This window comes from Chiloscyllium plagiosum, unplaced genomic scaffold (assembly GCF_037043375.1).
Source record: "Chiloscyllium plagiosum isolate Xiang-an unplaced genomic scaffold, Cpla_swu_hap1 HiC_scaffold_2, whole genome shotgun sequence".
Taxonomy (NCBI): Eukaryota; Metazoa; Chordata; class Chondrichthyes; order Orectolobiformes; family Hemiscylliidae; genus Chiloscyllium; species Chiloscyllium plagiosum.
The window spans coordinates 163505099-163532877 of NW_028270140.1; the positions used below are offsets into that span (position 1 = coordinate 163505099).

The 27779-nt window shown below is 49.2% G+C and overlaps 1 protein-coding gene across 2 annotated transcripts in view; it reads left to right on the top strand.

Moving 5' to 3' along the window:
- The first annotated feature begins 2822 nt into the window (after positions 1–2822).
- lmbrd2b (LMBR1 domain containing 2b) overlaps positions 2823–27779 on the top strand; it is a 61239-nt gene continuing 36282 nt past the window's right edge. Inside the window, exons 1-11 of one of the 2 annotated variants that reach the window (XM_087975402.1) lie at positions 2823–2875; positions 4206–4447; positions 6804–6907; positions 7131–7244; positions 8249–8416; positions 14342–14552; positions 15216–15290; positions 17676–17789; positions 18083–18266; positions 18392–18573; positions 21779–21912. In XM_087975402.1, coding sequence (XP_087831528.1) covers positions 4274–4447; positions 6804–6907; positions 7131–7244; positions 8249–8416; positions 14342–14552; positions 15216–15290; positions 17676–17789; positions 18083–18266; positions 18392–18573; positions 21779–21912 — 1460 coding nt within the window. In that variant the 5' untranslated portion in view covers positions 2823–2875; positions 4206–4273. The remainder of the gene's footprint in view (positions 2876–4205; positions 4448–6803; positions 6908–7130; positions 7245–8248; positions 8417–14341; positions 14553–15215; positions 15291–17675; positions 17790–18082; positions 18267–18391; positions 18574–21778; positions 21913–27779) is intronic. The other variant, XM_087975406.1, reaches the window with a different exon arrangement.

Genomic DNA, 27779 nt, shown 5'->3' on the forward strand with positions numbered 1-27779 from the left:
CCTGATCCCTCTCTCTCCCTGATCCCTCTCTCTCTCTCCCTGATCCCTCTCTCTCCCTGATCCCTCCCTGATCCCTCTCTCTCCCTGATCCCTCTCTCTCCCTGATCCCTCTCTCTCCCTGATCCCTCTCTCTCCCCCTGATCCCTCTCTCTCCCCCTGATCCCCTCTCTCTCCCTGATCCCTCTCTCTCCCTGATCCCTCTCTCTCCCTGATCCCTCTCTCCCCCTGATCCCTCTCTCTCCCTGATCCCTCTCTCTCCCTGATCCCTCTCTCTCCCTGATCCCTCTCTCTCCCTGATCCCTCTCTCTCTCCCTGATCCCTCTCTCTCTCCCTGATCCCTCTCTCTCCCCTGATCCCTCTCTCTCCCTGATCCCTCTCTCTCCCTGATCCCTCTCTCTCCCTGATCCCTCTCTCCCCCTGATCCCTCTCTCTCTCCCTGATCCCTCTCTCTCCCTGATCCCTCTCTCTCCCTGATCCCTCTCTCTCCCTGATCCCTCTCTCTCCCTGATCCCTCTCTCTCTCTCCCTGATCCCTCTCTCTCTCCCTGATCCCTCTCTCTCCCTGATCCCTCTCTCTCCCTGATCCCTCTCTCTCCCTGATCCCTCTCTCTCCCTGATCCCTCTCTCCCCCTGATCCCTCTCTCTCCCTGATCCCTCTCTCTCCCTGATCCCTCTCTCCCCCTGATCCCTCTCTCTCTCCCTGATCCCTCTCTCTCCCTGATCCCTCTCTCTCTCCCTGATCCCTCTCTCTCCCTGATCCCTCTCTCCTCCCTGATCCCTCTCTCTCTCCCTGATCCCTCTCTCTCCCTGATCCCTCTCTCTCCCTGATCCCTCTCTCTCCCTGATCCCTCTCTCCCCCTGATCCCTCTCTCTCTCTCCCTGATCCCTCTCTCTCCCTGATCCCTCTCTCTCTCCCTGATCCCTCTCTCTCCCTGATCCCTCTCTCTCTCCCTGATCCCTCTCTCTCCCTGATCCCTCTCTCTCCCTGATCCCTCTCTCTCCCTGATCCCTCTCTCCCCCTGATCCCTCTCTCTCTCCCTGATCCCTCTCTCTCCCTGATCCCTCTCTCCCCCTGATCCCTCTCTCTCTCCCTGATCCCTCTCTCTCCCCTGATCCCTCTCTCCCCCTGATCCCTCTCTCTCCCTGATCCCCTCTCTCTCCCTGATCCCTCTCTCTCCCTGATCCCTCTCTCTCCCTGATCCCTCTCTCTCCCTGATCCCTCTCTCCCCCTGATCCCTCTCTCTCTCCCTGATCCCTCTCTCTCCCTGATCCCTCTCTCCCCCTGATCCCTCTCTCTCTCCCTGATCCCTCTCTCTCCCTGATCCCTCTCTCCCCCTGATCCCTCTCTCTCTCCCTGATCCCTCTCTCCCCCTGATCCCTCTCTCTCCCCCTGATCCCTCTCTCTCCCTGATCCCTCTCTCTCCCTGATCCCTCTCTCTCCCTGATCCCTCTCTCTCCCTGATCCCTCTCTCTCCCTGATCCCTCTCTCTCCCCTGATCCCTCTCTCTCTCCCTGATCCCTCTCTCTCCCTGATCCCTCTCTCCCCCTGATCCCTCTCTCTCTCCCTGATCCCTCTCTCTCCCTGATCCCTCTCTCTCTCTCCCTGATCCCTCTCTCTCTCCTCTCTCCCTGATCCCTCTCTCTCCCTGATCCCTCTCTCCCCCTGATCCCTCTCTCTCTCCCTGATCCCTCTCTCCCCCTGATCCCTCTCTCTCCCTGATCCCTCTCTCTCTCTCCCTGATCCCTCTCTCTCTCCCTGATCCCTCTCTCTCCCTGATCCCTCTCTCCCCCCTGATCCCTCTCTCTCTCCCTGATCCCTCTCTCCCCCTGATCCCTCTCTCTCCCTGATCCCTCTCTCTCTCCCTGATCCCTCTCTCTGATCCCTCTCTCTCTCCCTGATCCCTCTCTCCCCCTGATCCCTCTCTCTCCCTGATCCCTCTCTCTCTCCCTGATCCCTCTCTCCCCCTGATCCCTCTCTCTCCCTGATCCCTCTCTCCCCCTGATCCCTCTCTCTCTCCCTGATCCCTCTCTCTCTCCCTGATCCCTCTCTCCCCCTGATCCCTCTCTCTCTCCCTGATCCCTCTCTCCCCCTGATCCCTCTCTCTCCCCCTGATCCCTCTCTCTCCCTGATCCCTCTCTCTCCCTGATCCCTCTCTCTCTCCCTGATCCCTCTCTCTCCCTGATCCCTCTCTCTCTCCCTGATCCCTCTCTCTCCCTGATCCCTCTCTCTCTCCCTGATCCCTCTCTCTCCCTGATCCCCCTCTCTCTCTCCCTGATCCCTCTCTCTCCCTGATCCCCCTCTCTCTCTCCCTGATCCCTCTCTCTCCCTGATCCCTCTCTCTCTCCCTGATCCCTCTCTCTCCCTGATCCCTCTCTCTCTCCCTGATCCCTCTCTCTCCCTGATCCCCCTCTCTCTCTCCCTGATCCCTCTCTCTCCCTGATCCCCCTCTCTCTCTCCCTGATCCCTCTCTCTCCCTGATCCCTCTCTCTCTCCCTGATCCCTCTCTCTCCCTGATCCCTCTCTCTCCCTGATCCCTCTCTCTCTCCCTGATCCCTCTCTCTCTCCCTGATCCCTCTCTCTCCCTGATCCCTCTCTCTCTGTTTGTTGTTTTTCCGGCGGGAAGTTCGAACGCCGCGCGCTAACCGGATGTCGGATCTGATTGGCTCTCTTAGGACACGGGCCTGCATGGGCTGTGACGTTGGCCTGTGGGCGTGGCGACATCCTGGACCAATCCGAGCGCTCCGCCGCAGGGCATTGTGGACTTTGTAGGGCGCCCTGGGCGGGGAGTCACACTACCCAAGAGTCACCGCGTCGGAAATGATGCAGTGGGAAGGTCAGAGGTGAACTTGGACCGGAAACACCAAGGATAGAAAAAGTGAGTGGTTTGGGGATTGGGGGAAATGTGGGACTCGGGGTAAAGAGGGTCCGGGGTCCGGGGTCCGGGGTCCGGGGTCCGGGGTCCGGGGTGTCTCTTGGTTGTTGTTTTTAAATATTCAGCAAAACAGCACTAACTCACCCCCTCCCCCCCATCCCTCCCCCCCATCCCTCCCCCCTCCCCCCCCATCCCTCCCCCCTCCCCCCCCATCCCTCCCCCCTCCCCCCCCATCCCTCCCCCCTCCCCCCCATCCCTCCCCCCTCCCCCCCCATCCCTCCCCCCTCCCTCCCCCCTCCCCCCCATCCCTCCCCCCTCCCCCCCCATCCCTCCCCCCTCCCTCCCCCCTCCCCCGCATCCCTCCCCCCCTCCCCCCCATCCCCCGCATCCCTCCCCCCTCCCCCCCATCCCTCCCCCCTCCCCCCCCATCCCTCCCCCCTCCCTCCCCCCTCCCCCCCCATCCCTCCCCCCTCCCCCCCCATCCCTCCCCCCTCCCTCCCCCCTCCCCCGCATCCCTCCCCCCTCCCCCCCATCCCTCCCCCTCCCCCTCCCTCCCCTCCCCCCCCCCTCCTCCCCCTCCCTCCCCCCCCTCCCCCCTCCCCCCCTCCCCCCTCCCCCCCCTCCCCCTCCCCCCTCCCCCTCCCCCCTCCCCCTCCCCCCTCCCCCCCCTCCCCCCCCCCTCCTATCCCCCCCCATCCCCCCCCCTCCTATCCCCCCCCATCCCTCCCCCCCTCCCCCCCATCCCTCCCCCCCTCCCCCCCCATCCCTCCCCCCTCCCCCCCCATCCCTCCCCCCTCCCCCCCATCCCTCCCCCCCTCCCCCCCCCCATCCCTCCCCCCCTCCCCCCCCATCCCTCCCCCCTCCCCCCCCATCCCTCCCCCCTCCCCCCATCCCTCCCCCCTCCCCCCCCATCCCTCCCCCCTCCCCCCCATCCCTCCCCCCTCCCCCCCCCATCCCTCCCCCCTCCCCCCCCATCCCTCCCCCCTCCCCCCCCATCCCTCCCCCCTCCCCCCCCATCCCTCCCCCCTCCCCCCCCCATCCCTCCCCCCTCCCCCCCCATCCCTCCCCCCTCCCCCCCCCATCCCTCCCCCCTCCCCCCCATCCCTCCCCCCTCCCCCCCCATCCCTCCCCCCTCCCCCCCATCCCTCCCCCCTTCCCCCCCATCCCTCCCCCCTCCCCCCCCATCCCTCCCCCCTCCCCCCCATCCCTCCCCCCTCCCCCCCCATCCCTCTCCTATCCCTCCCCCCTCTCCTATCCCTCCCCCCTCCCCTCCCTTTACCCAGAACCTTATCATCTGCTTTGACATTTAGTTCTTTTTCCTCTCCCCACACAGGGTTATTCAGTGGTCCCTCTGGTAGCAGAGACTCCCAAATCCTCAATTCTGTTTCTCTCAGACTGACCATGAGTGGGGCAGCGTTGGGAATCGATGTTGTGGTGGTGTTCTTCCTGGCTCTGCTGGTTCTGTATCGATATGCTGACTTCAGGAAGCAGCACAAGTTGGTGATTGTGGCCACAGTGTTAGCCTGGTATCTCTGCTTCCTCATTGTCATCATCCTGCCTCTGGATGTCACCATGGTAACAGTACACTGTACTCTGTTCACTGCACTGTGGCTATTGTGTATTGACTAATGTTGTGTTTATCTTTTGTATCATGGCCAAAACACCTGGCAACTGCAGGAAGACCAGCGACATGTTAGTGATTTGCCCACATGTGCAGTCTGCACAAATCTATTGCATAGGCAGTTAGTACTTGAAGATGTTAAGTCGCTAAGACCAGATCAGATACATTCAAGGATGCTGAGGGAAGATTAGTGGAAATTGCAGAGATACAGGGCTGATATCTGAGCTGGGGAGCTGCAACTTCTTGCTCAAACAAAGGCAGCCTGTTTAGCCTTGATCATTATCTAGGATAAAATTAACAGTTAAGACTGGTCATCTATGTCAGCACCCCCATTTCTTCTTTCTCCTGTATCTTTTGATCCCTTTAGTTCTAAGAGCTATATCCAATTCTTGCATGAAAACATTGCATTGTGCCACGTCCTGTGGCAGAGAATTTCACCAGCTCCCCACTCTCTAGATGAAGACATTGTCCCCCTGTCCTAAATGGCTGACCCCATATCATTCGACTTTGGCATAGTTTCTGGACTCTCCTGTGATCACGAAAATTTTTCCAGCGTTTACTCTGTCTTGTCCAGTTAGAATTTTACGGTGGATAAAGTGGTTAGGATAGCATTTGGGATACTTGACTTTATTCATCGAGGCACAGAGTTTAAAAGCAATGAGGTTTTGCTGGAACCGAATAAAATGTTGGCGAGGTCACAGCTAGAGTATCGCACACAGTGCTGGAATGCACATTTACAGATGGGATGTGATACACTGGGGAGGGTGCAGAGGAGACTGATCAGGATTCTTGTCTGGACTGGAGTTTCAAAGATGAAGAGAGATTGGACACACTGGAATTGTTTTCTTTGGAGCAGAGAAGACTGGAGTTCAAGATATATAAAATTGAGGGGTATAGATAAGGTCAGGGCATACATTTATGGAGTCATACAGCATGGAAACAGACCCTTTGGTTCAAATAGTTCATGCTGACTAGATATCCCATCTGACCTAGCCCCATTTTCCAGCACTTGGTCCCTATCCCTCTAAACCTTCCCCATTCGTGTATCCATTCAGATGCCTTTTAAATGTTGTCATTGTACCAGCCTCCACCATTTCCTCTGACAGCTCGTTTCATACGCTCACTACCCTCTGCGTGAAAAAAATTGTCCCTCCGGTCCTTTTCTATACCTTTCCCCTCTCACCTTAAATCTATACACCCGAGTTTTGGACTCCTTTACCCTGGGAAAAAGACCTTAGCTATTCACCCTGTCTATGCTCCTCATGATTTTATAATTCTCTATAACATCACCCCTCACCTCTGACGCTCCAGGGAAAACAGCCCCAGTCCATTCAACCTCTCCCTATATCTCAAACCCTCCAGTCCCAGCAATGTCCTTGTAAAGGTTTTCTGTACCATCTCAAGTTTAACAACAACATCTTTTCTCTAGAAGAGTGACCAGAATTGTATGCAGTATTCTAAATGTGGCCTCACCAATGACCGACAGTACAACATGGCATTCCAGCTTAATGCTCAATGGTCTGACCAATGAAGGCAAATTTACCCAATGCCTCCTTACCACCCTGTCCACCTGTGATGCCACTTTCAAGGAACTATGTATCTGCACCCCTACTTCTTTTGGTTCAGCAACATTCCCCAGGATCTTACCATTAAGTGTATAAGTACTTCCCTAATTTGCCTTTCCAAAATGCAGCATCTCACATTTATCTAAATTAAATTCCATCTAATCAAGATCCTGCAGTACTCTGAGATAATCTTCTTCACCACCTGTTTTGGTGTCAGCTGCAAACTTACTAACCATGCCTCCTATACTTGAATTCAAATCGTTTTATGTAAATGACAAAAATCAGTGGACCCATCACCAATCCTTGTGGCACACCACTGGTCACAGGCCTCCAATCTGAAAGGCAACCCTCCGTCACCCTCTGCCTCCTTTTAAAATAAGTTCTAGGAGGTTTAGAAGAGCAGAGACAAAGTGTTTTTGTCCGGAGGGTGCTGGGACTCTGGGCCTCTCTGCCTGTGAGGGTCGGAGAGATAGCAACCCTCACCACATCGAAGAAAGGTTTCACTGAAAACGTGCAATGTCAAGGCACACCAGGCCACAGCCAAGAACTGGAAATGAATAATTAGGCTTTAGATTAGAGCAGACTTGATGGTTGGAAGGTTCTTTTTCTGTGCTGTTGAGCTCTATAACTCTGTCATATGGGCCAGACCTGATGGGCTGAATGGTATACTTGACCTGTTTTTCTTTCCTGTCTGTTTTGGGAGTATTTCGATTGAGTGAAGTTTACTTGATACTTTCGGTTTCAGACCATTTACAGACAGTGTGAAGTCGATAGCTTCAGGATATCACCCAGCAGCGCCCCAAACTCCAGCAAGGTATTCACAGCCAACAAGACCAACTCCTCCCACAGGTGAGATATCCTGTAGCTATCACACCCAAAATTAATTCACCCTCTCTCCCCTGCCACTGACCCTTCCCCTCCTTTCCTCTGCCCCATTACCACTCTGCTCAACCCACCATGGATGCCTGTCCCAGGTGCTGTCCGCTCTCCCATCGTGTGCATTACCCACCTCTCTGGCCAGTGCTGTCATTACTGACCTTCACACCTGAGGTTCTCATTCTCTTCTTCCCAGTGTGCCCGATATCCCAGTGCTGCAGCAATGTTTCAAGCCTTGGAGTTACATCCCGGATGGAATTCTGCCTGTTTTCTGGAGAGTTGTCTACTGGACATCACAGTTTTTGACCTGGTAAATGACTTGGGAAGTCTGCATTGAGTCCATCATTTATCTCCCATCCCTAGTTGCCTTGGAGATGTTGTGGTCTGTTCCTGAGCTCCTGTGGTCAGAATGTTGGTGAAGTAGAGCTCCTTGTGATAGTTTATTGACTGAATAGTTATAAAACCCTCATCATTCACAGCGTTACCTGTGGCTCACTTATATTTACACAGCTATTTAATCAATTAACCTCAGTCAGCAACTTAACCCTGGATAAACTGGCACTGTCTCTGGACAGGTGTCCCGGTTTGAGTCCCGTCTGATCAAGGTAGATGTAACATGTCTGAACAAGTGATTGCAACAAATGTCCCTATTGACGTGTGCTTTAGGTAGACCCACAATCCTGTTAGGGAGGGAATTCCAGGATTTTGACCCATTGACAGTGGAGGAACAACAATATATTTCCAAGTCAGGATGGTGAGGGGTTTGGGGGGGAACTTGCAGGGGGTGGTGTTCCCATGTATCTGCTGCCCTTGTCCTTCTAGATGGAAGTGGTTGTGGGTTTGGAATGTTATGTCTGAGTGTTTTTGGTAAATTTCTACAATGCATCTTGTAGATGGTACACACTGCTGCTACTGAGCGTCGGTGGTGGAGGGAGGGGATGTTTGTGGATGTGATGCTGATCAAGTGAGCTGCTTTGTCCTGGAGGAGCTTAGCTAGAAGAGCTGAAAGCTTTGGAGTGCAGGTTTAATCGTGAGGTCACTGTTCATTGCTGGCAACAGCCATTGAACAGACTAGGTCACACATCGTCAACGTGTTCATATCCTTTCGCTCCTCCTCCCTTTACTGTGTCTGACCATGTGGGCTGTCCCAGGAGAGGTTGGCATCTCACTACAGGCCTCTCCAGACCAGTTAGGGGTGGGAAGCAAATGTTGGCCTTGGCAGAAATATTTGTAAGCCAGCATCAAGCTGGCATGTAACTGTATTTTCCTGTGCAGTATTTTCCCGAGTTGTTTGACTATCTGGTTCTGTTACAGGATCTTACTGCCTTTTATGCAGTCCTACGCTCGTTCAGGTGACTTCTCCATTGCGGGAAAGATTAAGACTGCACTGTTTGAAAATGCCATCTACTACGGCACTTACCTGCTGATTTTCGGAGCTCTCCTCATCTACGTGGCTGTCCATCCTGGGCTGAGGCTCGACTGGTGAGTTACCCTCACCTTCAGAGTGGGGTTGGAACAAGGTTTTAGGCACGTAGCGAGGGAGAGAGTACTTGAGAGGGGGGAGCTGAAGGGGAAGGAGTGTTAAGTTCTGGCCTGACCAGAGATTACAGGGTGGGTAAATGGAGGATGGAGAAGGGCTTTTTATAAACTTATTCATAAATTTGTGTGTCACTGGCTGAGCCAGTATTATTGCCCATCCCTAATTACCCCTTGAGAAGGTGGGGGTGAGCTGCCTTCTTGAACCGCTGCAGTCCATGTAGCTGTAGGCAGACCGACAATGCTCTAGGAGGGAATTCCAGGATTCTGACCCAGGAAGGAACTGCAATATATTTCCAGGAGTCTGAGTATGTTGAAGATGCCAATGCATTTGGTGAAAGGCTTCAGTGGGTTTCAGAATCCATAGTATGGCAGATGTGGGGGTGGGTTTGAAACCATAGTGTGGCAGAGGAGGGAGTTTGAAACTGTGAAAGGGTTTGAGTAGCAATGGCAGGCATCAAAGAATATAATTCGTGACTCGTGGCAAAGATTTACCCCACCCAGAGAAAAGGATTCTCTGAAGGGGATCACCCAACTAAAAGGATAGTAATAAAATGAAAGAAGAATATAGACTGTGACAAAGATTTAGTATAAGCCAGAGGATTGTGAAAGCTTTAAATATGACAATATGTGACAGTAAAATAATAAAGATCAATAAAATAAACTTTGAGAGTAAATTTACAAGTAATATCAAAATAGAAGCAAGCATTTCTTTAAAGAAAGAAAGAAGCTATAGCCTAGTGGTATTAATCCAGACAACCAAGGAATGTTCAGGTTATAAGTTTGCTCGCTGAGCTGGCAGGTTTGTTCTCAGACGTTTCGTCACCATACTAGGTAACATCATCAGTGAGCCTCTGGTAAAGCACTGGTGTTCTGTCCCGTTTTCTATTTGTGTGTCTTGGTCTCTGAAGGTGGGTGATATTGTTTCTGGTTCTTTTTCTCAAAGGGTGGTGAATGGGATCCAAATCAATGTGTTTATTGATGGAGTTCCGGTTTGAAAGGCTTCTCGGAATTCCTGTGCGTGTCTCTGTTTAGCCTGTCCCAGGTCAAAGTGGTGTCCTCATTTGTGTGTGAGGATACTAGTGAGAGTGGCTCATGTTGTTCAGTGGCTACATGGTGTTCATGTATCCTGGTGGCTCGTTTCCTGCCTGTCTGTCCGATGCAGTGTTTGTTACAGTCCTTGCAAATGACGTTCGTTTTGTTGGTTATTGGTACAGGGTCCTTTAGGTTCATCAGGAGCTGTTTCAGTCTGTTGGTAAGTTTGTGGGCTACCATGACACCAAGGGGTTGGAGTAGTCTGGTAATCATCTCCGAGATGTCTTTGTATGGCAGTGTGGCTGGAGTTTCTGGTGTGTTGTGTCTGCTTGTTTGGGTTTGTTGTTCAGGAATCAGTGGAATGTGTTTATTGGGTACCCATTCTTCTTGGATATGCTGTATAGGTATTTTTCTTCTGCAGCATGCAGTTCTGGGGTGCTGCAGCGTTATGTTGTGGCTCGTTGCAACAAAGTCCTGATGCAGCTCTGTTTCTGGGTGTTGGGATGATCATTTCTGTAGTTAGTATCTGTTCTCAGTTTGTTGCATTCCTGTAGACCGTGGTCTGCAGTTCTCCATTAACTGTTCGTTCCACTGAGATGTCACATGCCTCTCATCATCTTGTACCTTTCTATCAAGTCACCTCTCATCCTTCTTTGTTCCAATGATAAAAGCCCTCATTCCCTCAACCTTTCTTCATAAGACACACCCTCCAGTCCAGGCAGCATCCTGGTAAATCTCCTTTGCACTCCCTCTCTCAGCTTCCACATCCTTCCTTTAATAAGGTGACCAGAACTAAACACAAGTGAGGTCTAACCAGGGCTCTATAGAGATGCAGCAGAACCTCGTGGCAATTCTATTGCCCTGCTAATGAAAAACAACACACCATATGCCATTTTAACGGCCCTATCAACCTGGGTGGCAGCTTTGAGGGATCTATGGACGTGGACTCCAAGATCCCTCTGTTTCTCCACACTGCCAAGAAACCTTTAGCCCTGTATTCTGCATTCAAATTCGACCTTCCAAAATGAATCACTTCACACTTTTCCAGGTTGAACTCCATCTGCCACTTCTCAGCCCAGCTCTGCATCCTGTCAATGTCCTGTTGCAACCTACAACAGCCCTCCACACTATCCACAGCTCCTCCAATCTTCGTGTCATCGGCAAACTTATCCACCCTTCTACTTGCTCATCCAATATACAAAAGTCACAAAGAGCAGAGGTCCCAGAACTGATCCCTGTGGAACACCACTGGTCTCTGAGCTCCAGGCTGAATACTTTCCATTTACTACCGTCCTCTGTCTTCTAGGGGCCAGCAGATTCTGTATCCAGACAGCCAATCTTCTCTATCCCATGCCTCCTTACTTTCTGAATGAGTCTATCATGGGGAACCTTATCAAACGCCTCACTAAAATCCATGTACACCACAGCCACTGCTCTATCTTCTTCAATGTGTTTTGTCACATTCGCAAAGGATTCAATGAGGCCTGACCTGCCCCCTCTCAAAGCCATGCTGATGATCTCTGATCAAGCTACGTTTTTCTAAATAAACATAAATTCTGTCCATCAGTATCCTCTCCAATAATTTGCCCACCACCAATGTAAGACTGACTGGTCTGTAATTCCCAGGGTTATCCCTGTTACCTTGAACGAGGGAAATTACATTTGTCACTGTCCAATCATCTGGAACCACTCCAGTGGACAGTGAGGACGCAAAAATCATCACCAAATGTGCAGCAATCTCTTCCCTCGCTTCCTGTAGTAATCTTGGGTATATCCTGTCTGACCCAGGGGATTTATCTATCCTCATCTTTTTCAAAATTTCCAGCACATCCTCTTCCTTTAACATCAAACTGTTCGAGCGTATCAGTCTGTTTCATGCTGTCCTCACAAATGACAAGGTCCCTCTCAGTAGTTCAAAGAATTCCGGAACACTGACTATTAGTGTAACACCAGAGTTCTCAGGAAGGCTCCCTCAACCCAAAACATTAACTCCGATTTCTCTGCACAGATGCTGCCAGATGTGCTGAGCTTTTCCAACAATTTTTTTTTGTATTATGTAACACCTTCATATAAAAATGGCGAGAGGAAAAAAACTCAGTAAGTTGAAGCCAGTTAGCTGAACACTTGTTATTGGGAGTGTTAGAGTCTCGTACATAAAGAACAGGAGCAGGCATTGGCCACTTAGCCTGTGGCTTCTTATTCTACCCTTGGCCTCAACTCCTGTTTAGTGCCAGTTCCCTCAACTCGGGGTATTTCAAAATCTATCTTTTCCCTAAGTACTTTCAAATGCTGTTTCCTGTTTGCAAAACCATATTGAATCTATTTGGTTCTGCTAAGCTTTTCTAAATGTCCTGCTATTTCTGCCTTAACAATGTACTTTTACACTTCCCCAGTCAGGAGAAAGTGAGCACTGCAGATGCTGGAGGTCAGAGTCGAGAGTGTGCTGCTGGAAAAGCACAGCAGGTCAGGCAGCATCCAAGGAGCAGGAGAATCGACGTTTCAGGCATAAGCCCTTCATCGGGAATGACAAATGTTAGAGCAGAATACGATAGGCTATCTCCCACCCTCCCTCAATAGGGGCATCACAGTTCTGGTTTTCCAATTCACTGGGACCCTCCTGGAATCCAGGTAGTTTCGGGATAGTTTGATCCATGCCTCCACTATCTCTGCAGCCACTTCTTTTATAACCTTGAAATGCAGGCCACTGGATCCTGTCTAAAGGCATAATCCTGCAGATTCAGAAAATCTGAAATAAGCACAGAGAATGCTGGAGAAACTCTGGTCTGGCAGCATCTGTGGAGAGAAAACAGAGTTACTGTTTTGGGTGCAGTGACCCTTCTTCAGAACTGATTGTAGATGGGAAAAGGTTGGTGTAGGGGAGGAGTAAACAATAGGTGGTGAAGGAGCACATAGAGAGAGGGACGCAGTTGGGAAGAAAAAAGAAATGGTTACAGATCATGATGTGGAGGTGCTGGTCTGTGATTGGGGTGGACAATGTCACAAGTCACACGACACCAAGTTATAGTCCATCAGGTTTATTTGAGATTATGAGCTTGCAGAGCTCCATCATGTGAAGTGAAGGAGCAGCGCTCTGAAAGCTTGTGATTTCACATAAACCTGAGTGTCAGGTGACTACTGACTTGGTTAAACGTCAGCCCAGGAAAATGAATAGCTGCTAATTGGGACCATTAGTGGCTGACAATGTATTGTCGGAAAGTGTGGCATTGGAAAAGCACAGCATCCGAGGAGCGGGAGAATCAATGTTTCGAGCATAAGCCCTTCATCAGGAGGGTTATGGTTGCGGCCCATGTGATAGCACGACCTGGTGTGTGGAGGTTGAGGTAAGGACATGGGAGAATGTGCTCAGGTTCCAAAATGATTGAACAGAATATTTTGTCCTAAAGGCTTTAGGGTCCCAAGTGGAAAATGAGGTGCGGTTCTTGCGTTGGGCTTTGCTGGAGCACTGCAGCAAGCCTGAGACAGAGACGTTGGCCAGGGAACACAGAGCGGTGTGTTGAACTGGAGGCTCTGGGTTATTCTTACGGGCAGAATGTAGTTGCTCTGCAAAGTGTTCTCCCAGTCTATGCTTCATTTCTCCAGTAGAGGAGACCACATTGTGAGCAGTGAATACTGTAGACAGGACTGTGTGAAGTTCAGGTAAATTGCTGCTTCACCTGGAAGGTGTGTTTAGGGCCTTGGATGGTGATGAAGGAGAAAGTAAATGTGCAAGTTTGACAGCTTCTGCAGTTGTAGGGGAAGGTGTAGTAGGGATTGTGGGGAGGTGTTGAATGGAGGAGGAATGGTCCAGGGTGTCCCAGAGGGAATGGGCCCTGTGGAAGGTTGACAGGGGAGAGCAGAGGAATGTGTTCCTTGAAAGTGGAGTTCCAGGTAGACGGTGGTGAAGAAGGAGTTTGGCACACCTGCCTTCATTGGTCAGTGCACTGTGTGGGGTGTGGGAAGGTCATGTCGTGGATGTACAGGACATTGGTGAGGCCACTTCTTGGGTACTGTGTTCAGTTCTGGCCTCCCTGCTATAGGAAGGGTGGTGTTAAACTTGATGTGCAGAAAAGATTTATGAGGATGCTGCTTGGGCTGGAAGGTTTGAATAGACTGGCTTTTTTTTTCCCTTGAGTGTCAGAGGCTGAAAGGTGACTTTAGAGGTTTATAAAATCACGCGGGGCATGGATAGGGTAAATAGACAAGGTCTTTTTCCCAGGGTTGGCGAATCCGTAGGTTTAAGATAAGAGGGGAAAGATTTAAAAAGTACCTGAGGGGCAACCTTTTCAGGCTGAGTGTGATATGGTTATGGAACGAGCTGCGAGAGGAAGTGGTGGAGGCTGATATAATTACAGCATTTAAAAGGCATCTGGATGGGTATATGAATAGGAAGGGTTTAGAGGGACATGGGCCAAGTGCTGGTAAATGGGAGCAGAGATCAGATTGGGATGTCTGGTCAGCGTGGATGACTTCATAACATCACAGAATCCATAGAGTGTGGAAGCAGGCCATTCAGCCCATCGAGTCCACACCAACCCTCCAAAGAGCATCCCCTCCCAGACTCACTTCCCTGTATATGACACAGCGAATCAACCTTGCCTGCACATTTTTGGGCTGTGGAAAGAAAGCGAATTACCCTGAAGAAACTGCGTGCAGACTCCACACAAACAGTCACCTGAGGGTGGAATTGAACCTGGATCCCTGGTGCTATGAGACGGCAGTGCTAGACTCTGGTGTCTGGTGTGGAGGAAACAGCAGCTAATGATGGCTTTGCTTTGCTTCTCTGTCAGTTTGGAGCTGACTCATTTGAATCTGATTAATATCTCTCCCTACTCCCAGGGACAAGCTCCAAACCATTGGCATCACTGCTGCTAACACATGGGGGCTGTTTCTACTGGTGCTGCTGCTGGGGTATGGCCTGGTGGAAATCCCGCGCTCCTATTGGAATGCAGCCCGACGTGGTTACCTCCTCACCAAGACCCAGTTCAAAGTGGCGAAGTTGATGACTGAGAAAGCAGATGCTGATGAGACCCTCGAGGATGTGATGGAGGTGGGTCAGGGTGTAGGGAGAGGTATGGTGTGTTGAAAACTGGTGGAGGGTGGGTCAGAGGGTGTCTGTGTAGGGTGGGGGGGCAGGTCTGGGGTCTGTGCGGGGAGGGGGGTGGGTCTGTGCGGGTCAGGAGAGGGCAGGTCGGGGGCGGGGCTGGGGGGCGCAGTGTCTGGGGTTGGGGTGCGAGGCTAGGGTGTCATGGTGGGAGTTTGGGCTGGAGCGTGAAGAGGAGGTGGGGTGTATGGGGAGGGGAGTTTGATCGGGGTGTCATTGTCAGACTGAAAGAGGCTCTGGAATCTGTCATGTACTGTGCTGCTTGTCCCAATTTCAAACATTCCGGTCTGTAGCTTTGTAAGGGTTTAGCCTTGTGATTATCTACAAAATTCATAAACGCTGTGTATTGGGGATAATGTGGGATGGATGTCATTAGCAGGGAGCAGCAGGGCTCGGTGCTACTGTCAAGCTGTTTCCAACCACCTCCAGTTGTTGAGTCTGACCTTCCGAGGTTTGCTGGTGAAATGGAGGAGGACAGGCAGGGACATGTGAAAGTATAAATGTTGAACTGACTTCATCCTGGAATGATTCTCTGTCCAGGTGCTGTAGCATTCCACTGCTTATTGTCAAAATGATTTATTCCTTCATCACATGAATGTGTTTTTCCAGGAGGTCAGGAAGCTTAACGAAACAGTGAAATATAACCATCCCTTCAGAAAGTACATCGACACCATCCTCCGAAAGGTAAAAAAAGGGATGCGAGTGGAGGGAACGACAGTGAGACTGTCAGGAGCTGGGGATAAAGCTGAGGACAGGAGAATAAATGGAAACAAGGGATAGCTGAGGGAGGCTTGGGCAAGGGGAGGGGAGGGGAAAGGAGAGGAGAGTCAAGGGGAGATGCTTCGGGAAAGCAGAGGCCATGACAATGGGAATGTGACAACAAGGGCTGGAGAGCATTTAACATGCTCCTGGGTCTCCTGCCTACTTCATACATCCCTCAATTCACTGAGACCAAAACCAGTCTTGCATTCTATATGTTCAACAGTGGGGACTCCACCAGCCTCTGGGCAAACAACCCCAAAGATTCAGAGCCCTCGAGTGAAGACATTTCTGTACAGGGTTCACTTACAGGAGAAATTAGGAAACCTGAATTGGAGGAGGAGGTAGGAGTGCAGAACTCAGAGGTTAGTAAAATCTCCAGCCCACTCACAAATAGGACAGTGTATGGAAAGGGTTAGCAACCAAACTTCAAGCACACTCTACAAAGGAATGACAAAGAGAAAAGAGGCAGTTAATACAGGACTGAAGGTATTATATCTGAATGCACACGGTATAAGGAATAAGATAAATGAGTTTGTGGCGCAGATCGAAATTGACAGACGCAGTGGGCATCACGGAGACGTGGCTGCTGGGGGATTCGGATTGGGAGCTGCGTATTCAAGGATATCCATCCTATCAAAAAGATGGGCAGAGGGGGTGGGGTTGCCTTTATTAGTAAGAAAAGAAATGAAGTTAAATCAATAGTGGTTAGCACTGCTGCCTCACAGCGCCAGAGACCCGGGTTCAATTCCCGTCTCAGGCAACTGTCTGTGTGGAGTTTGCACATTCTCCCCGTGTCTGCGTGGGTTTCCTCCGGGTGCTCCAGTTTCCTCCCACAGTCCAAAGATGTGCAGGTCAGGTGAATTGGCCATACTAAATTGCTCATAGTGTTAGGTGAAGGGGTAAATGTAGGGGAATGGGTCTGGGTGGGTTGCTCTTCGGAGGGTCAGTGTGGACTTGTTGGGCCGAAGGGCCTGTTTCCATAAGTAATCTAATCTAAACAAAGTATGGTCAGACAGTGTAGAAGCTGTGTGGGTAGGATTGCGGAACCACAAAGGTGAAAAACCATAGGTGGAGTTATGTACAGACCTCCAAACAGTCAGGAGTTGGGCACAAGATACACCAGGAGATAGAAAAGATGTATAGGAAAGGCAAAGTTACAGTCATGGGGGATTTCAGTATGCAGGCAGACTGAGAAAATCAGGTTGGAAGGCGATTGCAAGGAAAGGGATTTGTGGAAAGTTCATAAGATGGCTTTTTAGAGCAGCTTGTGTTGGAGCCCACGAGGGAACAGGTAATTCTGGATTTAGTATTGTGCAGTGACACGGACTTCATAAGGTGAAGAATCCTTAGGCAGTGATGATAATATGATTGAATTTACTGTGCTATTTGAGAGGGAGAAGATAGAATCAGAGGTAATGGTATTACAGCTGGATAAAGGCAACTGCAGAGGCATGAGGAAGGAGCGGGGTAGGATCGACTGGGAGAGGAACCTAATGGGAAGGACAGGGGAAAAGCAATGGCAAAAATGCCTACTCTCTGCTTCTAGTTCATTTCCCAAACCTCTTTATATGCCAATATATTAATCCTAGTTTTGTAAACTTTAATGTTGTTTACTAACCCTTTGTTTGGATATTTGGAAATTCAGGTAAAATCCACCTCCTCATTCCCCTCTGCCTGGTCTACATCTTCCCATCTGGGACACTGATACTTGATTCTCACAACTCCTGGGGCAGCACCAAAGATTAGTGATGTAACCAAATTGCTCAGCGATCCCAATTTTCTTGGCTCATGGACTCAGGTTAACAGAAAGCACTGCAACTTCTGTACTTGAGCTACTATTTGTTACAACTTAGTCGATTCTAACCACAGACCAAACAAAACATTTAACTCTACTAGTTGAAATTGTAGCCCCCTTATTAAATCCTTGCATGGACAACAAACGTAGGTGTTGTGCATGGTGGGAAAGGGAAGCACTGGGCAAACACAGTTCAATGGCACCAGTTCCCAGGATTCAGTCAGGTGTTCTTTTTGCTTCCTAAGATTGTCTTTGCTGTCCCTCTGTCATAAACTCACTCTGTTCACCTGCCAGGTGCACATCAGAGACCTGTCATCAGGCTGATGAATCCTGCAGTAATCCTGATGGCTCTAACCAATCAGACCCATGTATGACACTGACCAATGCTGAAGAGCTGCTTTCCTGGAGGATGCTGGGGGAGGGGTGCCAAGAAGAGTCTAGAGAAGTTTTTTTTGTGGGGGGATGGTTGGGGGTGTTTGTAGAGTGCAACTGACTACTCTGTTGTGTTTCAGTGTCCCACTGAGTACCAGGAGAGAATGGGCAGGAACATGGATGACTATGAAGACTTTGACCAGAACAGCAACAGCCTCCCAAGTGAGAAGAGTCTGGTCAGACTCCATAAACAAGTGAGCCTCAGCCAGGGGCAGTGGGATAATGTCAGGGTACTGGGTTAAGGGTCAGGACGGGGATTGAATCAAGGTGGGGATGCAGCGTTGGTGCTGAGTGTTCCGGACACTGTTCACCTGATCCCTGGGGTGTGCTATTTGCTGGTCACTGTGCAGTTTTTCAAGTTTGAGAGATTGCTGGAACAGAGTGGGATTCTCAGGGTTGAGCTGTTGTGTTGAGTTCCATCTCTGTGATTGAGGGTATGAACTATTGTGCCTTGTTTGGTCCTGGCACCTGTTCCTTTTTTGTCCAGGTGATCTACGTGGTTCAGAGGCAGCAGCGAACGCGAGTCCAGTGGAAGATGTTGTTGGAAGAAGCCTTTCACCTGGAGGATGTAGCCAAGAATGAAACCAGCAGCACCCACCAGTTTGTTCGTGGTTTCCAGAGCCAGGAGCCCAGGAGCTGGATCAGCCGTTACCTATATACCCCTAGTGTAGGTGAGTAACCCATCAGAGTCCCCCTCCCCAGATCCTCATACTCTTGGACTCGCCCCCCCCCCCCCCCCCCCCTCCTCCACAATCCAGCCCGGAATCACTTTCTGTGCCATGTGTTTCTCCTGCAGAGTGGTACTGGGAATGCTTGCTGCGGAGTTGGTGTTATCGGATTCTGGCTGTGGTTCTCTCGCTCTTCTCAATAATCGTCGTCTGGTCCGAATGCACTTTTTTTAGCACCAAACCCGTCCTCTCGCTCTTTGCTATCTTCATCCAGGTGGCTGAGAAAACCTACAACTACCTCTATATCGAGGTGGGTGCCAGTGTGTGAGGGCATCGATAAGTATCAGGTGTGAGGGGGCAATGGTGTAATTGTTGACTGATGTCACTGGGCTAGTGACCCAGCCTCTACTCTAATGTTCTCTGGACTGGGATCAAATTCCACTGCAGCTGACGTTGAAATATGAATTCAGTAAAAATCGAGGCTTAAAAGAAAACTGGCCCTAATGGCTGCCAGGTGACCACTGGTTGTTATAAAGTTCCTTAGGAAGGGAAATCTGCCGTCCTCACCTGGTCCTCTGCGGATCTGGATTCACACAAAGTGGGTGAAGTCAATTGCTACAAAGTCTCAATAAAGAAATGAAATTGGACAGATCATCTGACATTGACCTAAGCACTGAAAAAGTCAACAACAGAAACGGCCCTGTCAACTTTGCAAAATCCTCCTCATTAACTCGTGGTGGCTAATGCCAAAACTGGGAGAGCTGTTTCATAGACTAGTCAAGCAACAGCCTGACATTGTCTGTAAGGTAGGATTCTGTGAGTATGACTGTCCCAGAGACCCCATTACCATCCCTGGATATGTCCCGTCCCATCGGCAGGACAGACCCAGCACAGGTCGTGATATAGTGGTATGCAGTCAAGGAGGGAGTTGCTCTGGGAGTTCTAAACATTGATACCACAACTCATGAAGTCTCACAACTTCACTTTAAACGTGGGCAACAAAACCTCCTGCTGATGACTCGGTACTCCACCGTGTTGAACAACACTTGGAGGAAGCACTGAGGATAGCAAGGGCACATTATGTCCTCTGGGTGGGGATTTCAGTGTCAATCACCAAGTGTGGCTCGGCAGCAGTACTGTGGATTGAACTGGTCGGGTCCTAAAGGACATCGCTGCTAGACTGGGTCTGCGGCAAATGTCGAGGGTTGCAGATGTATCTGTCCATAACAGTGACCACTGCATGGTCTTTGTGTTGTGTAACACAGACTTCAAAAAGACCTAGTGACTCAACACTGGGCATGAGGTGTCACGGAGTAGTTTTCATCTTTGGTGAAGCAACAAAATGGATGTTTTGTGCCATGCAGGAAGTGATAGAGCTAAGTGATCCCACAACTAATGGATCAGATCTAAGCTCTGCAGTCAAAGAACATTCCAACACAGGAACAGGCCCTTCGGCCCTCCAAGCCTGCGCCGATCCAGATCCTCTGTCTAAACCTGTTGCCTGTTTGTTTAAGGAGCTGTATCCCTCTGCTCTCTCCCCATTCAATGTATCTGTCTAGATAAATCTTAACTGATGCTATTGTGTCTGCCTCTACCATCTCCTCCAAGCATCCAGCACCCTCTGCAAAAAGAACTCTCCACACATATCTCCCTTAAACATTTCCTCTCTCACTTTGAACTTGTGACCCCTAGTAATTGAGTTCCCCACTCTGGGGAAAAGTTCCTTGCTATCCACCTTGTCTATACCCTTCATGATTTTGTAGGCCTCAGTCAGGTTCCCCCCTCAACCTCAGTCTTTCTAATGAAAATAATCCTAATCTACTCAACCTCTCTTCATAGCTAGCACCTTCCATACCAGGCAACATCCTGGTGAACCTCCTCTGCACCCTCTTCAAAGCATCCACATCCTTTTGGTAATGTGGGGACCAGAACAGTACGCAGTATTCCACATGTGACTGAACCAGAGTCTGAAGCAACTGTAACATGACCTGCTAACTCTTGTACTCAATACCCCGTCTGGTGTAGGAAAGTATGCCTTCTTGATCACTCTACTGACCTGTGTTGCCACCTTCAGGGAACAATGGACCTGAACACCCAGATCTCTGTGTACATCTATTTTGTTGATGTGTTGTTGTGAATGGTGGTGGACAATTTAAACAACTCACTGGAGGAGTAGGTTCCACAAATATCCCTAACCTCAATGATGGAAGAGCCCAGTACATCAGGGCTACAAATAAGGCTGAAGCTTTCTCAGCAATCTTCAGCCAGAAGTGGATGATCCACCTCAGCCACCTCCTGTGGTTCCCAACATCACAGATACAAGTCTTCAGACAGTTCACTTCACTTCACATTGTATCAAGAAACTGTTGGAGATACTGGATCCTGCAGAGTGTGTGGGCCCTAACAACATTCCAACAATAGCAGTAGAACCTGCCAAGCCGTTCCAGTACAATTACAATACTGGCATCTATCCGACAATGTGCAAAATTGCCCAAGTATGTCCCAGACACACACAGCAGGACAAATCTAACCCGGCCAATTACCACCCAACCAACTTACTCTCGATCCTCAGTAATGTGATGGAAGGTGTCAGTAACAGTGAAATCCAGCAATAACCTGCTCAGTGACACCCAGTTCACTGGGTTCCACCAGGGCCAAGTCTAGCTCCAAGGACTAAGAGAGCAGATACATGGGAACACCATCCTGACTTGGAAGTATATTGTCACCTGGGTCAAATTCCTGGCCTGATTACAGCTTTGGTTCAAACATGGACAGAAGAGCTGAATTCCGGAGGGGAGGGGAGCTGCATTTGACTGAGTGTGGCATCAGAGTTATTGGGAGAAGGCAGGAGAATGAGGTTGAGAAAATGTCAGCCATGATCGAATGGTGGAGCAGACTTGATGAGCTGACATGCCTAATTTTGTTCCTTTATCTTTGTTGTGTACGAAGCAGTCTGCTTGATTGGCACCACATCCCCTCCCTCCACCACTGACACTCAATACACAATGCTGCTACCATCTACAAGATGCACTCGGAAATTCACCAAAGCTCCTTAGCACCTTCCAAACCCACCACCACTTCCAAGTACAAAGACGAGGGAAGCAGAAATGTGGGAATGTCACCCCCTTCAAGTTCCCCTCCAAGCCTAACCCCATTCTGAGTTGGAAATATATCATAGTTCCTTCAGTGTCACTGGGTCAAACTCCTGAAATTCTGTTCCTAAGGGCATTGTGCATCTACCCAAGGCAGGTGGATTGTGGTGGGGAAAGAAGTCAGCTCACCACCACCAACTTAAGGGCAACTGGGGGTGGGCAATAAACATTGGCCGAGACAGTGACACCCAAGTCTCATGAATGAACCTTAAGAAAAGGATACTGGGGTGTGGATGTAGTTTGTGAATGCTGTGTATAAGGTTCTTTGATTTTGGGAGGTGGGAGCAGGCATTGTGGGGATTGGATGTCTGAGTTCAGTCATATTCCCCCAGATACTAATCCTTCTCCTCTTACTCCATGTAGCTCGCCTGTTTCATTAGTATCTTCTTCCTGAGTAACTGCATCTACTCCACTGTCTTCAGGATTCGTATTTTTAATTACTACTACCTGGCTCCACACCAGCAGACTGATGCCTATAGTCTACTCTTCAGTGGAATGTGAGTATCTTGAGAACCCTACAAACCCATCACCCTGCATTCTCAGCCAGGCAGCATCCAAAAATTCATCGGATTTCAGGGGAATATGACTGAGACAAGCTGAGCAACAGAAAATTCCCTTTCAGTCTGTTGTGCTCTTCCATGAGGTCATGGCGGATCTGAGTGTCATTTTTATTTGTCAAGTTTGGTCAATATCCTTTTAATCCACTGATTCAGCAGCTGTAATTGTTGCTTTGAAATTGCTGGTTTTTTTTCACTAAAGCAGCTTTCCAGTAAGTGAAGCCCTTCTTACCCAGTCTTCCTTCAGTTTTGCACTTGTGTTTTGATTACAGGTTTGTGTGTGGCCCCATGTATATATTGTGCGTCCTGGAGCAGAGAGCATTTGGGCAGTTCCAAACAAACTGAGTCTACCCTGGAACCTTTTAATACCTCGTACAGATTACTGTCATCTTTCAGCGATTATTAGCCTAGAAGCCCAAAAAGTAGTCTCAGATGTACAGCATGGAAACAGACCTTTCAGTCCAACTCGTCCATGCTGACCAGATATCCTAAATTAATCTAGTCCCATTTGCCATCACTTGGTTCATATCCCTCTAAACCCTTCCTATTCATATATCCATCAGATGTCTTTTAAATGCTGTAATTGTATCAGCCTCCACCACTTCCTCTGGCAGCTCATTCCACACATGCAACACCCTCTGTGTGAAAAAGTTGTCCCTTTTGGTCCCTTTTATTTCTTTCCCCTCTCACCTTAAACCTATGTTGTCTAATTTTGGACTCCCCTACCCCGGGGAAAAGAGATTGCCTGTGTCTGCCTGTCACCACGCAGCCTACAGCGCTCCAAGGAAAACAGTCCAAGCCTATTCAGCCTTTCTCTGTAGCTCAAACCCTCCAATCCTGGCAACATCCTTGTAAATCTTTTCTGAAACCTTTCCAGTTTCACAACATCCTTCCTTCCTCTAGCAAGGAGACCAGAACTGAATGCAGTATTCCAAAAGTGGCCTAACCAATCCCCTCTACAGCCACGAAATGACCTCCCAACTCTTGTACTCAATGCACTGACCAATAAGGGCACACATTTGGAAAAGCATGGCTTTGTGCGGATTTAGGATGAGATGGGAAAGATATAAAATGGAGCAAAGGGACAACCTTTTCATGCAGAGGGTGGTATGTGTATGGAATGAGTTGCCAGAGGAAGTGGTGGAGGCTGGTACAATTGCAACATTTAAAATGCATCTGGGGGATAGTTGTATGAATAGGAAGGGTTGAGAGGGATATGGGCTGGGTGCTGGCAGGTGGGACCTAGATTAATTTAGGATAACTGGTCTTACTAATTTGATTGAGTTTTCAAGATAATGATGATGATGATGATGATTGAGGTTAGAGCAGTGGATATTATCTACATGGATTTTAGTTTGGCTTTTGACAAGGTCCCTCCTGCTCGGCTCATCCAGAAGATTGAGCTGCACGGGATCCACAATGACTTGGCCGCGTGGATTCAGAATTGGTTTGCACACAGAAGGCAGAGGTGGTGGTAGAGGGCTGGAGGTCTGTGATTAGTGGTGTTCGACAGGGATCCATAGTGGGATCACTGCTGTTTGTGATATATATAAATGACTTAGATGAAAATATATATGGGTTGGTGAGTAAGTTTGCAACAATACAAACATGGGTGGATAACATAGAAGGTTGTCAAAGGATGCAGCGGGAATATCGATCAGTTGTAGATATGGGCGGAGAAATGGCAGATGGAGTTTAATCTGGGCAAGTGTGAGGTGCTGCACTTTGGGAGATCAAATGTCAAGGAAAAGCATACAGTTAATGGCAGGACCCTGAACAGCATCGATGGGCAGAAGGATCTTAGGGTTCAAGACCATAGCTCCTGAAAGTGGCCACACCAGTAGATAGGATGGTAAAGAAGGCATAAGGCATACGATGGTAAAGAAGGCATATGGGGAGCATGCATTTAAGGTGAGGTGGGGGGGGAGGGGAAGTTGAAAGGATATGTGAGGGTCAAGGTTTTTATTTAAAACACTGGTAGGAGTCTGGAACATGCTGCCACGGAGTGGGGCTGGAGGCAGATACAATAGGGGCATTTAAGAGACTTTTAGATAAGCACATGAATATGCAAGGAGTGGAGGGATATGGACCAAGGGCAGGCAGAAGGGATTAGTTTAATTTGGCGTCATCGTGGACCGAAGGGCCTGTTCCTGTGCTATAGTGTTCTGTGTTCTATAACAAACACCTTCACTATCCTATCTACCTGCGACTCCACTTTCAAGGAGCTATGAACCTGCACTCCAAGGTCATTGTTCAACAACACTCCTTAGGACCTTACCATTAAGTGCATAAGTCCTGCTCTGATTTGCTTTTCCAAAAATGCAGCACCTCTCATTTATCTAAATTAAATTGCATCTGCCACTCCTTGGTCTATCTGATCAAGATCTAATCTGACTGTCTTTTATAAGTTCAACCTTCATTCTGTGGGCAGTGCCCTCAGTTCACCTCAGTGACTGAGTGAGAGAGAGAGATGATCAGAGTTGTCTGCAGCTGGTCTATTATTTCCAGTATTCCCTCAACCGGACAAACATCCCTGTCACCTTTTCACCATCTGCAATCATTGTCCAATCAGTGATTGCTGTGCTGTGCTCTCCATTCTCTCACAGCTCCCCTCTCCTTACCATTTAGCGATGATACAACTTTGAGAACCACTTGAGATCACTGTTCCCTCGTATTGACCTCCATCTGCCGGAGTTCCACCAACTGTTAACCTGTCGAAGTCTCTGAGTCATTCCACTCCCATTAGGCACTCTGGACTGTCACCAGATTGCATTTTTATTTCATTTGTTGATGGGATATGGGTGTTGCTGTTTGGACCAACATTCATTGCATTTCACTGCTTACCCTTGAGAAAGTATCTTAAACAGTTGCAGTCATGTGATTAGGTTGATCTGCCGTGCCCTTAGGGAGGAATTTCCAGGATTTTGACCCAGTGACACTGAAGGAACAGCGATATATTTCCAAGTTGGGATGGTGAATGGCTTGGAGGGGAACATGCAGGAGGTGGTGTTCCCATGTATCTGCTCCCCTTGTCCTTCTTGGTGGAAGTGGTCATGGGTGTGGAAGGTGGTGTCTGAGGATTTTTGGAGAATTTCTGCAGTACATCTTGTTGATAGTACACACTGCTGCTACTGTGTGTCAGTGGTGGAGGGAGTGAATGTTTGTGGATGTGGTGCCAATCAAGCGGCTGCTTTATCCTGGATGGTGTCAAGCTTCTTGAGTGTTGGAGCTGCCCCCATCCAGGGCAAGTGGGGAGTATTCCATCACACTCCTGACTTGTGTCTTGTAGATGGTGGACACGCTTTGGGGAGTCAGGAGGGGAGTTAATTACGGGATTCCCAGCTTCTGACTTGCTCTTGCAGTCATGTGGTGAATCCAATTGAGTTTCTGGTTGATAATGGGGATGTTGACAATGGGGATTCAGTGATGGTAACACCATTGAATGTCAAGGGGTGGTGGTGGTTAGCTTGCTCCTTAAAGGGAATGGTCATAGCCTGTCGCAAATATTACTAGCCAGTTGTCATCCCAAGCCATGATATTGTCCAGATCTTGTTGCATTTGAACGTGAATGATTTCAGTACCTGAAGAGTTGTGAATGTTGCTAAATATTGTGCAATCATAAGTGAACATCCCCCACTTCTGACCTTATGACAGTGGAAAGGTCATTGATGAAGCAGCTGAAGATGGTTGGGCCGAGGACGCTACCCTGAGGAACTCCTGCCGCAATGTCCTGGAGCTGAGATGACTGACCTCCAACAATCACAACCATCTTCCTTTATGCGAGGTATGACTCCAACAGCAGAGAGTTTGCCCCCGATACTCATTGATTCTAGTTTTGCTCGGGCTACTTTGTGCCTCACTCTGGTGAATGCAGCTTTGATGTCAAGGGCTGTCACTCTCATGTTACCTCGGGAATTCAGGCACATTATTCTGAATCCATAAACCTTTGCCTTCTTTCAGTCTCCCATGTGGGAAGTTGTCAAAGACTTTGTTAAAATCCATATAAGCCACATCAACAGCACCACCTTCATTTACGTTCTTGGTCACTTTTTCGAAAAACTCTGTCAAATATGCCTTTTTGTCTAACCTGTGAAGCCCCTTCAAAATGTTTCATCTTGTAATAAGGTCGCATCTAAAGTCCAGTGAGCTTTGGACCAGGCTTTTCTCATAATTCTTATAATCCCAGCAATCGGCTAAGTGAAGCTTCCCTGACCTGCTTCCAGTGTGATTGTATCTGCCTTTGGAAGATGAAAACTCTGCCCAATGTTCCAATTCTGCACTTACTAATGCTCCAAACAGTTGACGGAGTCTTTTATTTTCCATCTCTTTCGTGAAAAAACACCCAAGTTCCATTTGCCATCCTAATCATCTGAACCCACTGCCCCTCAGGCAACAGGGCTCTGCACTGAATTCAATCGACTGTGTTGGCCACAGCACTCGCTGGAGAGCAACAGCCTGTGATTGGCACAATGACTGCTTGTGAAACCACCCAGTCATGTGGCCTCAGGCCTGACCAACTCCTTGAGCTGAAGAGATACCTTCAGCTTTGGTCTGTGTACTGTTCATATCGATCCAGCATTAGCTTCCAGCTTGTAATATTGTGTCCCCTGTCTGGTAGAGACAAGTATCCCATAGGTGTCCACACCTTTAGTTGACTCTCAATCATCAGTAACGTGGTGGACGGTGTCAGTAACAGTGCTATCAAGCAGCCCCTGCTCTGCAATAACCTGCTCAGCGACACCCAGTTTCGGATCCCCCAGGGTCACTCATCTCCTGACCTCATTCCAGCCTTGGGTCAAACATGGACAAAAGAGCTGAATTCCAGAGGGGAGGGGAGGGGAGAGGGACGTCAAGGCTGCATTTGACCGAGTGTGGCATCAAGGAGTCCTAGTGACTTTAGAACCAAAACACTCTGTTGTTTGGAGTCAGACCTGGTAGAAAAGAAAATGGTTGTGGTTATTAGAGGTCAGTCATCCCAGCCTGGGTCATCTCTGTAGGCTGTTACCATTGATCAGACACTAAATGGGACTCACCATATAAATATAGTTACTACAAGAGGATGGTTTTCTCCTGGGGAGGACTGGAATCAGTGTCCTGGGGGGAGTGTTTGCTAGTGCTGTTGGGGAGAGTTTAAACTGATATAACAGGGGAATGGGAACCAATGCAGGAGGTTGGAGGGAAGTAAAGTGGGGACAGAAACAAAAGACAAAATGCGTGAAAGTGAAAGGCAGAGAAACCAAAGACACAAATCAGAAAGGGTCACATACAACATAACTCCAAAAGGGCCATCAAAAAACAACAAAGAGCCATAAGGCTTTGTCTCTCCATGCGAAGAGCATTTGCACGAAGGTGGATGAATAAACTGCACAGACCATTATTAATGGATATAATGGAGATGGGATCAGAGAGACCAGGGTGACTAAAGGTGGGAACTCAATGTCCGGGCTATCCTAAGAAAGGACGTTTAGCTTGGATCATCTGGTATCTGTATGAGTGGAGCTGTGGAACACCAAAAAGTGTTAGTGTGAGTTGTGTATAGACCACCAAACAGTGGGTGCGAGGTTGGGGATTGTATCTAAACAGGAAATTAGAGATGCATGCAGTAAGGGTGCAGCAGTTATTAAAGATGACTTCAGTCTGCATGTTGACTGGACTAACCAAACTGGTAACAATGTGATGGAAGAGGATGTCCTGGAATATATGAGGGATGATTTCCTCGACCAATATGTTGAGGAACCAACAGAGAGCAAACCATCCTAGACTAGGAGTTGTGTAACGAGATACGATTAATTAGCCGCCTTGTTGGG